This window comes from Bos grunniens, chromosome 9, assembly GCF_055505025.1.
Source record: "Bos grunniens cultivar Pamir isolate PY7600 chromosome 9, Bosgru_T2T1.0, whole genome shotgun sequence".
Lineage (NCBI taxonomy): Eukaryota > Metazoa > Chordata > Mammalia > Artiodactyla > Bovidae > Bos > Bos grunniens.
Window position 1 is genome coordinate 22,881,812 of NC_141173.1, and position 14,177 is coordinate 22,895,988.

The 14,177-nt window shown below is 35.2% G+C and overlaps 1 protein-coding gene across 6 annotated transcripts in view; it reads right to left on the reverse strand.

Moving 5' to 3' along the window:
* Nucleotides 1-6,888: 6,888 nt before the first annotated feature.
* The window catches only part of IBTK (inhibitor of Bruton tyrosine kinase), a 94,301-nt gene continuing 87,012 nt past the window's right edge, over nucleotides 6,889-14,177 (reverse strand). For 3 of the 6 annotated variants that reach the window (XR_015132646.1, XM_086316926.1, XM_086316925.1), the window contains exons 27-29: nucleotides 9,440-9,511; nucleotides 8,912-9,044; nucleotides 6,889-8,165 (exon numbers count right to left, since the gene is read on the reverse strand). Coding sequence is in view for 5 of the 6 variants with exons in the window: in XM_086316926.1 (XP_086173052.1) it covers nucleotides 8,034-8,165; nucleotides 8,912-9,044; nucleotides 9,440-9,511 (337 nt within the window). In the remaining variant the exon portion in view is untranslated. Of the gene's footprint in view, nucleotides 8,166-8,911; nucleotides 9,045-9,439; nucleotides 9,512-12,522; nucleotides 12,663-14,177 lie in introns of those variants that run through there. The other 3 variants (XM_086316928.1, XM_086316927.1, XM_086316929.1) reach the window with 2 other exon arrangements.

Here is a 14,177-nt window from a genome sequence, read left to right on the forward strand (position 1 = left end):
TGACTGAATAGTCCACTCTGTGTGTGTGTGTGTATGTGTGTGTATCACAGTTTCTTTATCCGTCGGTGGACACCTAGTTTATTTCCTTACTTTCACTACTGTAAATAATGCTGCGTATTTTCATTTTCTTCAGGTAAATACCCAGAAGCAGAATTACTGGATCATATGGTAACTTTTAAAGTGTTTTGAGGAACTTCCATCCTGTTTTGCATAGTGGCTGCACCAGTTTCACTCATGCCAACAGCTCACAAGGGCTCCATCTCCACACTCTTGCCAAAATGTTTATTTGATAATAGCCATTCTAACAGGTATAGGGTGATGTCTCATTATGATCTTGATTTGCATTTCACTGATGATTAATAGTGTTGAGACCTGTTCATGGCCATCTGTTAAGTATTTTTTGAAAAAGTGTCTGTTCAGGTGCTCTGCCTATTTTTTAATCAGTTTGTGTCTTTGTGTTGCTACTGAGTTGTATGTTCTTATACATTTGTTTTTATACGTTTTGGCTATTATTCCCTTATCAGATATATAAGTTGAAAATATCTTCTCTAATTTAGTAGGTTGCCTTTTCATTTTGTTGGTTTATTTTTCTGTGCAGAAGCTTTTTAGTTTGATGTAGTCCCACTTCTTTGTTTTTGCTTCCACGACCCTTGCTCCTGGTGACAAATCTAAGACTACCTACCACCTCCCCCCCTTCCAATTTTATAGTTTCACATATTTCATTTAAATCTAATCCGTTGTCATTTTTTATATAAGACAGTAGTCATTTCATTCTCATGCATATGCTGTCCAGTTTCCCCAACACGTCTTATTGCATGATCTTGGTTCCTTTGTCATAAATTAATTGGCCATATATGTGTAGGTTTCTATTCTGTTCCGTTGACCTGTGTATCTACTTTTGATGACTATAGCTTTAAAATCAGAAGTGTGGTGCCACCAGCTCAATATGGCTTTAGCTATTTGAGTTCTTTGTGGTTCCATTGAAATTTTAGGTTTGTTCTATTTTTGTGAAAAATGCCATGGAAATTTTGATAGGGATTGCGTTGAATCTGTAGATACTTTGAGTAATGTGAATATTTTAACAATAATTCTTCCAATTCATGTGCACAAAATATTTTTTCACTTGTATCTTCTTCAATTTCTTTCATCAGTATTTTAGTTTTAACAGGTGTTTCACCTCCTTGGTTATATTTATCCTGAAGTATTTTATTCCTCTTGGTGCAATTATAAATGGGATTTCCTTAATTTCTCTGACAGTTCTTTATTAATGTGTAGAAGCACAACAGACTTTTATATGTTGATTTCTTACACTACAAGTATACTAAATTCATTTATTCTAATAGCTTTTCGGTGAAGTCTTTAGTGTTTTCTGTAAATAATATCATGTTACCTGCAAATAGTGAAATTTTACTTTTTCCTTTCCAATTTCAGTGCCTTTTATTTATTTAACCTAATTGCTCTAGGGCTTCCAAAACTCTGTTAAATGAAAGTAGTGAAAATTGGCATCTTTGTTTTGCTTCTGATCTTAGAGGAAAAGCTTTTAGCCTTTCACTGTTGAGTATGACACTGGCTGTGAGTTTGTCATATAGTACTTTTCCTCTAAACCCACTTTGTTGAGTCATCACAAATGAATGTTGGATTGTCAAATGTTTTCTGCATCTACTGAGATGATGATTTTTATTCTTCACTTTGTGGTAGATCACATTGATTAGATATTGAATCATCCTTGCATCCCTGAAATAAATTCCACCTCATCATAGTGAATGATCCTCTTCATGTATTTCTGAATTCAGTTTCATAATGTTTTGTCGAGGATTTTTGTCTTTATGTTCATCAGGGATATTGGCCTGTAGCTTCCTTTTATTGTGGCATCTTTGCTTGGTTTTAGTGTTAAAGTAACATGGCACGCATAAGATTCACCTGGAGGCCTTGCTGAAGCACTGATGTGGGGATTCACTCTACACATTTTGGATTCCATAGAATTCGAGTGGAGCCCGATACTTTGCATTTCTCTTAAATTCCCAGTGATGCTGATGTTGCTGATGTGAAGACAATCTGAGAACCACTGATTAGAGATTATCCAGTTTCTTCCCTGCAGTTTAGGAGAAACAGATAGCACTTCTCTCCTTTCCCACAAGCTTTACTTTGTATTGCTGCTTCCATCTTCATCCCCATTCTGTAATTATTTCCTCTTTTCCCAGCACCCTCTATAAGCACTGACTTCCCACCTCCTGTTGTCTGGATGCAGAGACTTCCATTTTTTAAAACACCAAACAAGTGCCCCATCTAACCATTATTTCTGTGTCTCACACATCTATCTATTCACTGCCAAGTTTCTAAATGACATGCTGGAATCAAAACCTCTACATTCTGTTACTTTTCTCCATTACTTAAATCATCTCTGAATTAGTTAAGAGTCCTAGCAAGAAACAGCACTCTCAACTTGGGAAACTATTGAAGGACTCTTTATAAAAGTGTGGTCGCAATGGATACTAGCAGTAACCTGGGCTGGAAACAATGGGAGATCTTCTGCCAGTCCTAGAACGGAATGGGTGAAGGGAAACCAAATCTGGAGGGAAAGTGCTGTGTGGAGAGTGAGCTACCTGAGGAGCTGTGAGCTGCGTGAGAGACATACAGCCCATAGCAATACCATGGAGGTAAAGGGCAGGGGAAAAAAAAAACTTTTCTTCCTGTCAATATACCAGTATTTGCCTAGTGTTCCAAACTGGCTAATATAACCAGAAACCAGAGGTTCCCTAATCCTGGCTGGTAAAATCCTAGAGTTCAACCCTATTAAGACACAGTAGTGAGGAAAAGAACAGAGAATGGGTCTGAGGTACAAATAGAATATACATCTAGAATCATCCATCCCTTTTGTTCTTCAGCATATATCCTTGTCCTTTATTTAGGCAACAAATTTGTGTTCTCAATGTAAGAATCATACAGAGTCCTGAAGCTATCATTTCATAAGAGGCTGATATCAATTTAGTCATACTCTTCTCATGAATACAATGGAACTTTCTCCAGGATAGATTATACATATGTTAAATGGTAAGACAGGTTTCAATAAATTTAAAAGACTGAAACAATACAAGATCCAAATTTAACAAATTAGAAATCAACAATAAAAGGATATTGGGGGGAAATTCCCAAATATTTTGAAATTAAACAATATACTTTAAATAATCCTTGTTTCAAAAATGAAATCAAGAAGAAATCAGAAAATATTTTGAACTGAATGAAAATGAAAACATATAAAAAATTATGGATGCAGTTACAGCAGTGCTTACTGGCAAATTTATAGCTTTAAATGCCTATGTTTTAGAAAGAAGAAAGACCTTAAATCAATAATCTAAGCTTAAACATCTAGAAAAAGAACAGCATATTAAACCTAAAGCAAGCAGAAAAAGAGAAATAATAAAGATCAGGGTTGAGACCAAGGATGATGCAGGCACAACAGGGAAAGATCTAAAGGAACCACAAAGTTGGTTCTTTGAACAAAACAATAAAATTAATATGATCAAGGAAAAAAAGAAAAACAGACTACCAAAATCAAGAATGAAAGTGGGGACTTCACCACCAACTTTACATAAATTAAAAGGATTAGAAGTAAATGCTATCAACAACTCTATAACAACAAACTAGACGATTTAGATGAATTAGAAAAATTCCTAAACATACAAATTATTGAAACTGACTCAAGATATAGAAAATCTCAATAGGTGTATAACATGTAAAGAGAAACTGAATTAGTAACTTAAAACCTTTCCACAAAATCCATATCCAAATTCCAGGACACAGGAAAAAAGGACTACTGAAAACAATCTATGAGGCCATCATTAAACTAAAGGTAGAAAAAAGAGGAAAAGAAAACCACAGACCAGTATCATGAATTACAGAAACAAAAATCCTCCATGAAATACTCGCAAATCAAATCCAGCACCTCTTTTCCAAGGGGCTGTTAATGGTCCATTTCTTGACCTCCTGGTAAATCACTGAACTAAATATTTTTCTCTTGTGCACTTATGTCTGTGTAATGGTTCAAGTTTAATGATTTAAATACACACAAGAAAGAAAAGAGTGCCTAGTTCTATGCGTTCAAACTATAAGTAACGGTAAAAGATAAGGACTAACAGAAAAACAAAAATAATGGCAGAATATGACAAATTAAAGTGTTCAGAGGAAATGGGAACATAATTGATCCATGTATGCTACTCTATTTTACTTTTTGAGGTGGTATGAGAAGGAAAAAACAAAAACTTTATAAGAAAAATAGAACTGGGGTTGCATTTACCATGGATGGGTAGAATGTCAATAGGTGAAGAGAAAGAAAAATTTAGGTAGAAATATGCATGGAAAAACTTTAAGCCTATCTGGGAGAAACACGAGGCCAGGTTTGGCTCCACCACTATATATACATATAGATTAAAAAAAAAAATCACTGGAAGCCCAAGGCGAGCAAAGTATAGAGGGAGTAACTTAAGTTTTCAGAGCAGGAAAATATGCTTTGGGGAGGGATATTATTTTGAAAGTTAAAGAGTTGAATGTCTTGAACCAGGAGAAAGAGAATAGGGTGGCAGTTAAGGGACTCTGGCAGTTAACTGGACCACTTTCTCAACCTTTCAGGAGTTGGCGAGGTCAAAACTATTCATGTTATTTGCCTTTTTCAATCTCAATCTTTCAAGTTTCCAGACACTATATGACTTTTGTTTTCATACCAGATTAAATGTGGAAATAGATAAGAGAGTCTAGGGGTCCTCTATTAAACCAGGTGGTAAAGACCTAAACCTGAAATACTGAGTTACATATTTTTATATATGAAAATATAAAACAAGTTCACTCGTGTAATTTTGTTTTTGTAAAACAGTTACATTTTCATTAGAAATGTTATTTATGTTCGCATGTGTTGGTTTACGATTTTTTAATGAATTAAAATTTTACAGTCTGTTGTAACTTGCAATACATTATACATGATAGATATGTAATCAATGTAAGTGAAAGTTGTTTGGGGTCCTCAAAAGTTTTAATCATTATAAAGGGATCCTAACACCAAAAAGTTTCAGAACTTTCAGGGAGATTTAAGGACATACAACAGAGCAGTACTGGTAAGAAAGAAGTGAAAAATATTAGATAAAAGATTTGCAGAGACAGAACTGATAGGAGTTGGACAGTAAATGTAGGGGCAAAATGGTGAAAGAGACAAAGAATTCAGAAGTTTATGACTTAGGAGGATGACAGATTAAGAGAAGGAAATAAAAAAGATCAGAAAGTTTGGGAAAGGTGAAACAAATTCAGCTTTGCCAAGTAACAACATGTAAGAAAATGAACTAAGTATAGGGTCTAAGATATAGTTTGATGGTCATTTTCAAGCAAAAGATACACATAAACATTACCATGAATATCTTGGATCACTTGTCCCCAGTTCCTTGGTGGAAGGTTGTGGTAGCTTCTGAAAATAGCTCTTAAACTGATAATTCTGGAAGCTTCCAGATTATTTTTACTAAGTGTCTTTTAATATTTTCTTAGTCTTGGCTAAATTACTATAGACAATTAGAAAGAGGCAGTCTGCTGTAGCTGTAAGCGGACCAGACTGAAAAGAGAATTCTCATTACTCATTTTCTCTGGAGTTCACACTCTTTAATTTATACAATAAAAAGATATATAGGGTTGATCTATTAGGCTTCTTCAAATCTAAAATTATATGAATCGGCTATCAACCCCCTTCTCATGAACTAAAACATATACCCCAGCTTCCAGAAGAGTTATAGAACAAACCCAGATATTAGCTATTAAGTAGCAATACCTTTCTCAATTGACTGTATCTACTGTTGCTCCTCTTTACAGTAAGTCCTAACTCCTAGTATTTTGTCCAAAAATATGACTTTATCTAACTCGTAGACTTCTTGATTTTGCAAATTTTAAGCATATGCTGCTTTGACACTTCTATCCCCAGCAATTCTCCATCCAGTCAACAACTTTCCAGGCTAAGGAGTTCTACAACTGTTGTCATCAATCTTAAAAACCTCTTCATCCCACCCATCCCTTAACTTGCCCACTTCTGGAGTTTTAAGACTTTCTCCAATTAATAAGATTAAAGATGAATTAATTACTGTAGGCTGAATAATGTTAGGGGAAAAAACCCGTTACTTCCCTTGGCTTTTTGGTCACAATGTATCAGGTTGCTTTCATGCAATCATTTACGAATCAGTTTATAGCAGTGCTTACCTTTCATTTCAATAGCAAAAGAACTCTTTCCACTCCCGCCAAATGAAGTTTTATATACTACTCTACTATAGAAATGGAGAAGGAAATGGCAACCCACTCCAGTGTTCTTGCCTGGAGAATCCCAGGGATGGGAGAGCCTGGTGGGCTGCCATCTCTGGGGACACACAGAGTCGCACACACGACTGAAGCGACTTAGCAGCAGCAGCAGCAACTATATAAAACAGGTCATAAAGTGCAATTACCCTCAGCGAGGTTGGTAAAGACCTAAAACTCCACAGACTTGGTCAGCCCCTGCCCCTCCTTCACATCCCATCCACTAAAGGCTCTTAGGGTGCTTCCCAGGCAGCATGGAGCACACCAGGAAAATCATCGCTTTATGCAATCTTTAAAGATGCCACAATGCATGGAAGAATCAGAGGTTCAAATGCAGTAAAATTACTTCAGAAAATCTCTTTACAGCAACATCAATAACACATTACAAAAGTTGTTTTTTCTCAATTTACTCAAACGTATATAATATAAAACTTTTCACAGATGCATTTCAGGAAAACTGCCCTTTCAATTAGTGGCTACAATACATGATATTAGGAAGAATCACTGGTAATTCCTCCTATAATAGATGTCAGTAGAGTACAAGATATCAAACACACATCAACAGTGAAATGGATCAAGATTATTTTTTATTGCACATTTGCTTACAAGTTTGCTGCTTTGGGCAGAGCTAAAAAGCTCAAGTGTTGTTAATTTCAGCCATATTTCATCAATCTAATTACAACAGTGATTTGCCTGTATGTTCCCCGAGGCTTATTATTTCCCAGAAACATTAACCTTTGCAATTTGTCTAGGCGCCGGCAGATTTAACATTTGTTGTTTTAAAATTTTAACCACTCAAAAACAACCCAAACAGCATACTGTAAAGAAAACAATGTTTCTGTCTGTTCATATAATCCAGGCTCAGAAAATTTGATTATGTAACAGTGCAAAGGTAACTATAAACCAAACTTTTTCCACACTATTCAATTCTTGTATGTATAATTAAGCATTTATTTTAGAAAATTTTAACACCTTTAGGAACTGATTCTTTCACAATTAGGCTTTTTATAAGGTCTCCTCTCCCTATCAAAAACAATCCCCACAATGACTCCTAATTTTATCTTAGACTAAGCTGCTCAGAATAGTTTTATTTCCTTTCTACAGTACTCCACAGATTAATGTAAAATGGAGAATGTTCTGTTCAAACTGAAATAATATGGCATTCAAAAAGCTCAAGCTTTAAAAATCAGGCTAACACCCAAAGCCTGATGAAAAAAGACACAAGAATGGAGACATAAAACTACTATAGCAAACACAAAATTTTGACCATTAACAGATCAGAAGTAATGGCTGATGCTCCTACTTGAAGCTCATCAATGTCACACTAAAAAAAAAAAAAGGTATTTGGCAAAACTCTTCTAAATTATTCATCCCAAATGAATTTTTAATTATTTTTAATCCATCACTCTTACATTTTACACTTCAATCACTCACGTTTTCCTTTTAAGACTATTCAGAAGAAATAGTTCTACTTAAACTTAAGCTAATAAGTTTTTCCTCACACATTTTTACATAAAAGTTACTAAAATCACAATTCTGAAGAATTTCTTTTTTAATCATACGAACATTATATACTTAAAATTCAGTAAAGAAATTATATCCTTTCATATCCTATCCAGAATGATCGGTTACCAAATTTGTATGAACTCTTTTTCCACAGCATTTACTTGTAACAATCACGATTTATGAAACTTGTATCTCAACTCCACGGTGAACTAGCAGCCATGCTTATTCCACATAGGTACTGCCAGTGGTCCCTGTGGTGTCCTTTCAACAATGACAAACTCATCAGGGTTTCCAAATGCTTCATAGAAAACCAACAAATCCTGTATTGCACGCTCCTCAATCTGAAAGGAGGAAGGGAAGAAAACTTGCTTTACTCTTTGAATTACCACTTTCTATGCCTGCAATACAGCACAATAGGTATCCTGCAAGGAGAAGGGCTGACGCCTGAGCTAGAATAATCAGATACCCATCTTTCCTTGACTTTAATCTTGAGCAGAAGGAAAAAGAAACTGAAGATAGCTGATGGAATCCATTCACTGCAGTCTCTCACCCCGTGAGATACTTCCTGTTATTGTACGGGTTGTCTAGCTCTTTGAGCTCTTCAGGACAACCACGAGTCTTTGTTTCCTAAGCCTGGCTCTCTGGTTTTCAGCTAAGTCTATGGAATCTTAGTGTCTCTCGAATAAGTTCTGTTCTCCTTAAGTTAGCCTGGCTGGGTGTCTGTGGCTTACAACCTATGAACTCTGACTGATACAGAAGCCAGGTGGAGAGCTAGGTAAGGCCACTTCTCTACCAGTCACTTTCAAAAACTAAAACAGTCCAAAGCATCACCAGTGCTAAAAATATTAGCTTTACATAATTTTATTCTAAATTTATTATCCTGAATACCTTCAATTAATATTTGCTGAATGCTTCAGTTTTGTTTTACATTGCATTTACATTTTAATGTGCTAAATACATGCACCTCTGCAAAGCAAACAATTTTCTTAAGACCTAAGAATGAAATACAGTAACTAGTTCTTACCCTGAATTAAACCCAAAAAGGTTATCTTACCCTGAATTAAACCCAAAAAGGTACGTTACTTACCTGAATCAAAGCCAAGGGTTTCTCTCGGCTTCTGATAAGAGCTGCTTCCTGCTGTAGCTCTTCTTCTACGATAGATGCAAAAGTGACTGGTGCTACCACGGAAGGAGCGGTCAGTGAAGAAGACAGCCAGGGACTGAAAGAACAGGAATAATTAGCTTTCAGTCAGCTTGCCAAATTTTTGCACATAAAATATGCACTGAAATACTCTTTACCAGCGTCGCATTGTCTCCTTGTGACCTATAACATAAGGGGACCTGGAAGCTTCTGCATTTAAACTTAACAGAATGACAAGGTGAGAAAGAGAAACAAGGAGAACTGATATTTTATTTGAATCAGTGCTGTAAGGTTTGGAGACACCAAAAAGTGGAATAGAGCAAAGCAATATAACTGAAAGATGACTCAAACTGTAGAGCAGAGAGTATTCAGATGATACATTTCTATTTGATACTATTCTCAATTCTTAGTGTTCTCTCCCAGTGCCAAACCAAGTCTAGCTTTGAGGTCCCAAAGCTGATCAATTAACCTTACTTGGGACTGTCCGGAAGTGGTACATCTGAAATGTGGTTGCCTTCTCGTCCTGGGGAACCATGAGCAGAACATCTGCAAAACAAATGCCAAAACTGGAGACTAAAGCTTTTAGTAACATGAGTACAACTGCTTATTAATAGAAATACAGGGGAGGAATCGCAAGGCTCTGACTCGAGACTAATTAATTTATGAAGTCAGATTTACCTTTGAAATTGTAAATAAAACCACAAAAATCTCTAGATAACTATAAAATTATGTGTATAAAATACCATGGGGGAAGATCTTACAAGATATGAGGTCTGTTCTTCAGAAACAGAGTCGCAGATGTAGAAAACAAACTTTATGGTTAGCAGGGGGGAAATGGGGTGGGTGAGGGACAAACTGGGAGATCAGGATTGATATCTACACTACTGTATATAAAAGAGATAACCAAGAAGGACTTACTGTGCAGCACAAGGAGCTTTACTCAATACTTTGTAATGACCTATATGGGAAAGGAATCTAAAAGAGTGGGTGTATGTACAACTGATTCACTTTGCTGTATACCTGAACTAACACAACACTAAATCAACTACACTCCCCAAAAAAGGTCTGTTTCTTTCTAATAACATTCATATAGCCAATTTATTATAAAAAACCAAACATTAGAAAATAGACAACTCTATGAAGAATGTTTTACATTAATAACATTTTATGAACAAAAGTGACAGATTAGCACGAAGTTTCAAAACATATAAAAACACGATAGTCAGTAGCCAAATTTTGTGTGACTATAATAGTATAAATACTGTGAGCAACAAAAATACAGAAAATGCTTTGATACCCCAGAGATTATAGATACGACAGAAATTTGTTTTATTCAAGTACAGATGACATTCAATGTTAATTACTGCTTACTGCTGTTCAGCAAACTGACTCAGTTATACGTATCTATACATTCCATTCTTTAAAAACACTGTTTCCATTATGGTTTTTCAGAGGACACTGAATAGTTTTCTGTGCTATACAGCAGGCCCTTGTTTATCCATTTCACACGTGATAGCTTACATTTGCTAACCCCAACCTCCCACACCATCCTTCCCCCATCCCCTTTCTCCTTGGGAACCACAAGTTTGTTGTCTTCTGTCTGAGAGTCTGTTTCTATTTCATGGATAGGTTCGTTTCTGTAATAGTTTAGATTCCACTTAAGTGATACCATGGTATTTCTCCTCTGTCTGATTTACTTTATGATAATCTCTAGGTCCATCCATGTTACCGCAAATGGTATTATTTCCTTCTTTTTTATGGTGAGTAGAATTCGGTTGCATCTACGTACCTCATCTTCTTTACCCTTTCCTCTGTAGATGGACATTTAGGTTGCTTCCATGTCTCGGCTATTGTGCAGAGTGCTGCTAGGAGCAGAGGGGTGGCATGTATTTTTTTGAATTACAGTTTTGTTCAGATATGTGCCCAGGAGTGGGATTGCTGTGGTAATTCTACTTTCAGTTTGCTGAGCAATCTCAATACAGTGGCCACACCAATTTATATTCCCACCAAAAGTGTAGGAGGATTTCCTTTATTCCACACCCTCTCCAGCATTTGTTATTTGTAGACTTTTTAATGAAGGCCATTCTGGCTGGTATGATGTGGCACCTCATTACAGTTTTTATTTGTATTTCTCTAATAATTAGCAGTATTGAGCATCCTTTTGTGTGCCTACTGGCCATCTGTATATCTTGCCCATTTTTATCTTGTTGAGTTTTATGAGTTTTTTATATATTTTGGAAATTAAGCCCTTGTCAGTTACATAGTTTGCAAATATTTTCTCCCATTTCATAGGTGATCTTTTCATTTTGTTTATGGTTTTCTTTGCTGTGCACAAGGTTTATTTTTGTTTTTATTTCTACTGCTTTGGGAGACTGACCTAAGAAAACATTGGTATGTTTATGTCAGAGAATGTCTTGCCTAAGTTCTCTTCTAGGAGTTTTATGGTATAATGTCTTATGTTCAAGTCTTTAAGTCATTTTGAGTTTATTTTTGTGTATTTTTGTATATGGTGAGAGGGTGTGTTCTAACTTCACTGATTCACATGTGGCTGATAGAACAGAAATTTAAAACACACTAAGAACTCACAAACTAGATGAGGAACCAAGATGTAAAATGACATAACAGAAAAGAATTTAAGAAAACAAACTTAAAGATCTACTGACTGTAAAGACTAAACAACCAAATAGATTTGGTCATCTGAGAAGGCCTCACAGAGAAGACAATAAAAAGGGTATAGAATGAGGGAGGTGAGAAGCATTCCTGTAAGGAGAAAAATGAACGAAGAAACGATGAGAGAGCCCTAGTTGTGGAATTTTATGCTTAGAAAGATACATAGAAATTACTTAGATTAATCAATTGCCCTCTTTCAACAATAATCAAATGTAGGTCTAGATGGGCTTTACAACAGAAAGTCAAATAGAGCAAGAATAAATGGGGCCTAAAATACTGACTTTCTGATTCATTTATGCACATTTATTGGGTATATATCAGACTACCGTACTGAAAATCAGGTTAAAACCTAGTTCTCTTCACTCTGGTAAAAGATTTTTTTAAAGGTATTTAAATAATGATAAAGAAATGTGAGACTAGATAATTGATATTTACATCAATATGTACCAAGTACTATGAATTCACAGGAGAAATTACATAATATGGAAAAGGGTATATACACTACTGGCTTCACTGAGGAAATGACGTTAAAGCTGAGGAGAGTGGCACCGAGAAGGGGCTTGGTCATACAAATACCGGGAACACTTCAAGACTGTTGGCTTAAGTAAAGGTAGGTTGGTCTCTTCAATGAACTGAATGACTGGGTTAAGAGTTTAAGAGGGAAATAAAGTTAAAATGAAACAGAAGGGTCAGAGTACAAATGCACTAAGAATTAAAATGTTTAAACCTGATGTGTGTGTGGGCACACAAATTTACTGAGTCTATTTTCGTACACATTATCTCATTTAATCTTTCTAATACTCTGAAGAACGCACCTATTGTTCCTATTATATTGATTAGGAAACTATTAAAAATACTCAAAGAATATTCAATAATTTGATTAGCAAGCTGGGTAAATGGTAAAGACAGAACTCAAATCCAGGCTTTTTTCACTCAAAATACAAAGTATTTTCCATACACTGTAGCACAGTCCATTACAAGGATCTTCTAATTCTTCAAGGATTGGTTCAAATATCACCTTTTCTCTCTGCAAACAGAACTGAATATAAGGACTAAAGTATCTTGTATAGGTCTTGTTAAAGCCAAGCAATCAGAACTTACTTCACATTATATAATTTATAAAGTACTATCATGAATTACCTGATATAATCCTTGTAACAAATCCATATGATAGGCATTACTGTTCTCATTTCAGAAAGGTTCACAGAGGACTGCTGTAAGAATTATACCCAACTCATATCTGTTTCATACGATGTTAGAATTGTTTTCATTAATGATTTTCCAATGGATAACATCATTAATTATAAATTTACTCAAACATCTTTATCAAAATTTCATCTTAGAATGAAGTAAAACTGCTAAATAGAGCTATGACTAAACAAATACAAAATGAGTATAAGCTTTCCAATAATAAATAACAGCATTATTAAGCCTCAGGTATTTGCAGCATAGAAACAGACATCCCAACAGATAATCTTATAAAATTTAGCCTTCTGGAAATAAAAGCAACATAAAAGGGCTGGCTAAAACCTTTCAAAGATTTTTGTTCAAAGTGAAGAACATTAATCTTGCCAAATTTAGACTTCAAGAGAAAAACTTACTTTTTGCTCACATGGTTGACAATTATTAAAAATAATTTTGTATTACTGCAGAGATTTTATATAAAATTAGAGCTGATATAATTTTATCTCACATGTAGTTTTCCTTACTAATTAGAAATGCAAGATCATATTTTCTGCCTAGAAGCACGTAAGGGGATATTTATAAGTGAAAGGAAAATGAAGGAAAACACATTAAAATGAAAAAGAACACGGAAGTAACAATAAACAAACACAAAGTGCATAAACCTCTCTTTTCACGTCAGTAAGTAACTTTGCCATTCTTTTATTAGCTCCCTAGCCTGGGGCTGGGGAATGATCACATTTTCTACAATTAAGACAAGAATGAAGACAAGAATGTATTTTTTGTGGAACGTCCTGAGATGAGCCCTGCATCCCTGCCACTGAGTCCCTAAAGTATTCCTGGCTTCCTGCTCTAATTCCCACTATTTCCTCTGTTTATACTGCCCTTTCTCCTCTCTTAAAAATCCCATAAATATATGGCCATTTGATCATTATGTTACGTTAATATAAATAATCATTTAAATATATAGCCATAAATATAATGATCAAAATATTTGAGATTGAATAGGAAAAGTGTTTATGAACTAACGCTCAAACTTTTCCTCTTCAATGAAGTTTTTCTGGACAGCTCTAGCCCATGGTCGTTTTCCCTTCTCTGAACCACTCATACAGCACATAGTCATATACTGCTGTGTGACTTCTTTAACACTGTTATATTACACTGTATTTTTGTTCTGTCAGTTAACTTCCATGTATGCGTATTTAGATTTACCAACCAGATTTCAAACATATTTCAGGCTGGGTCTGTGTATTATACTTTTATATATACACCCAGGGTCTGTGTATTATACTTTTATATATACACCCAGAGATGCCAGCAGAATATGTATATCAAGTGTCCCATAATCTGTTGAATTAAT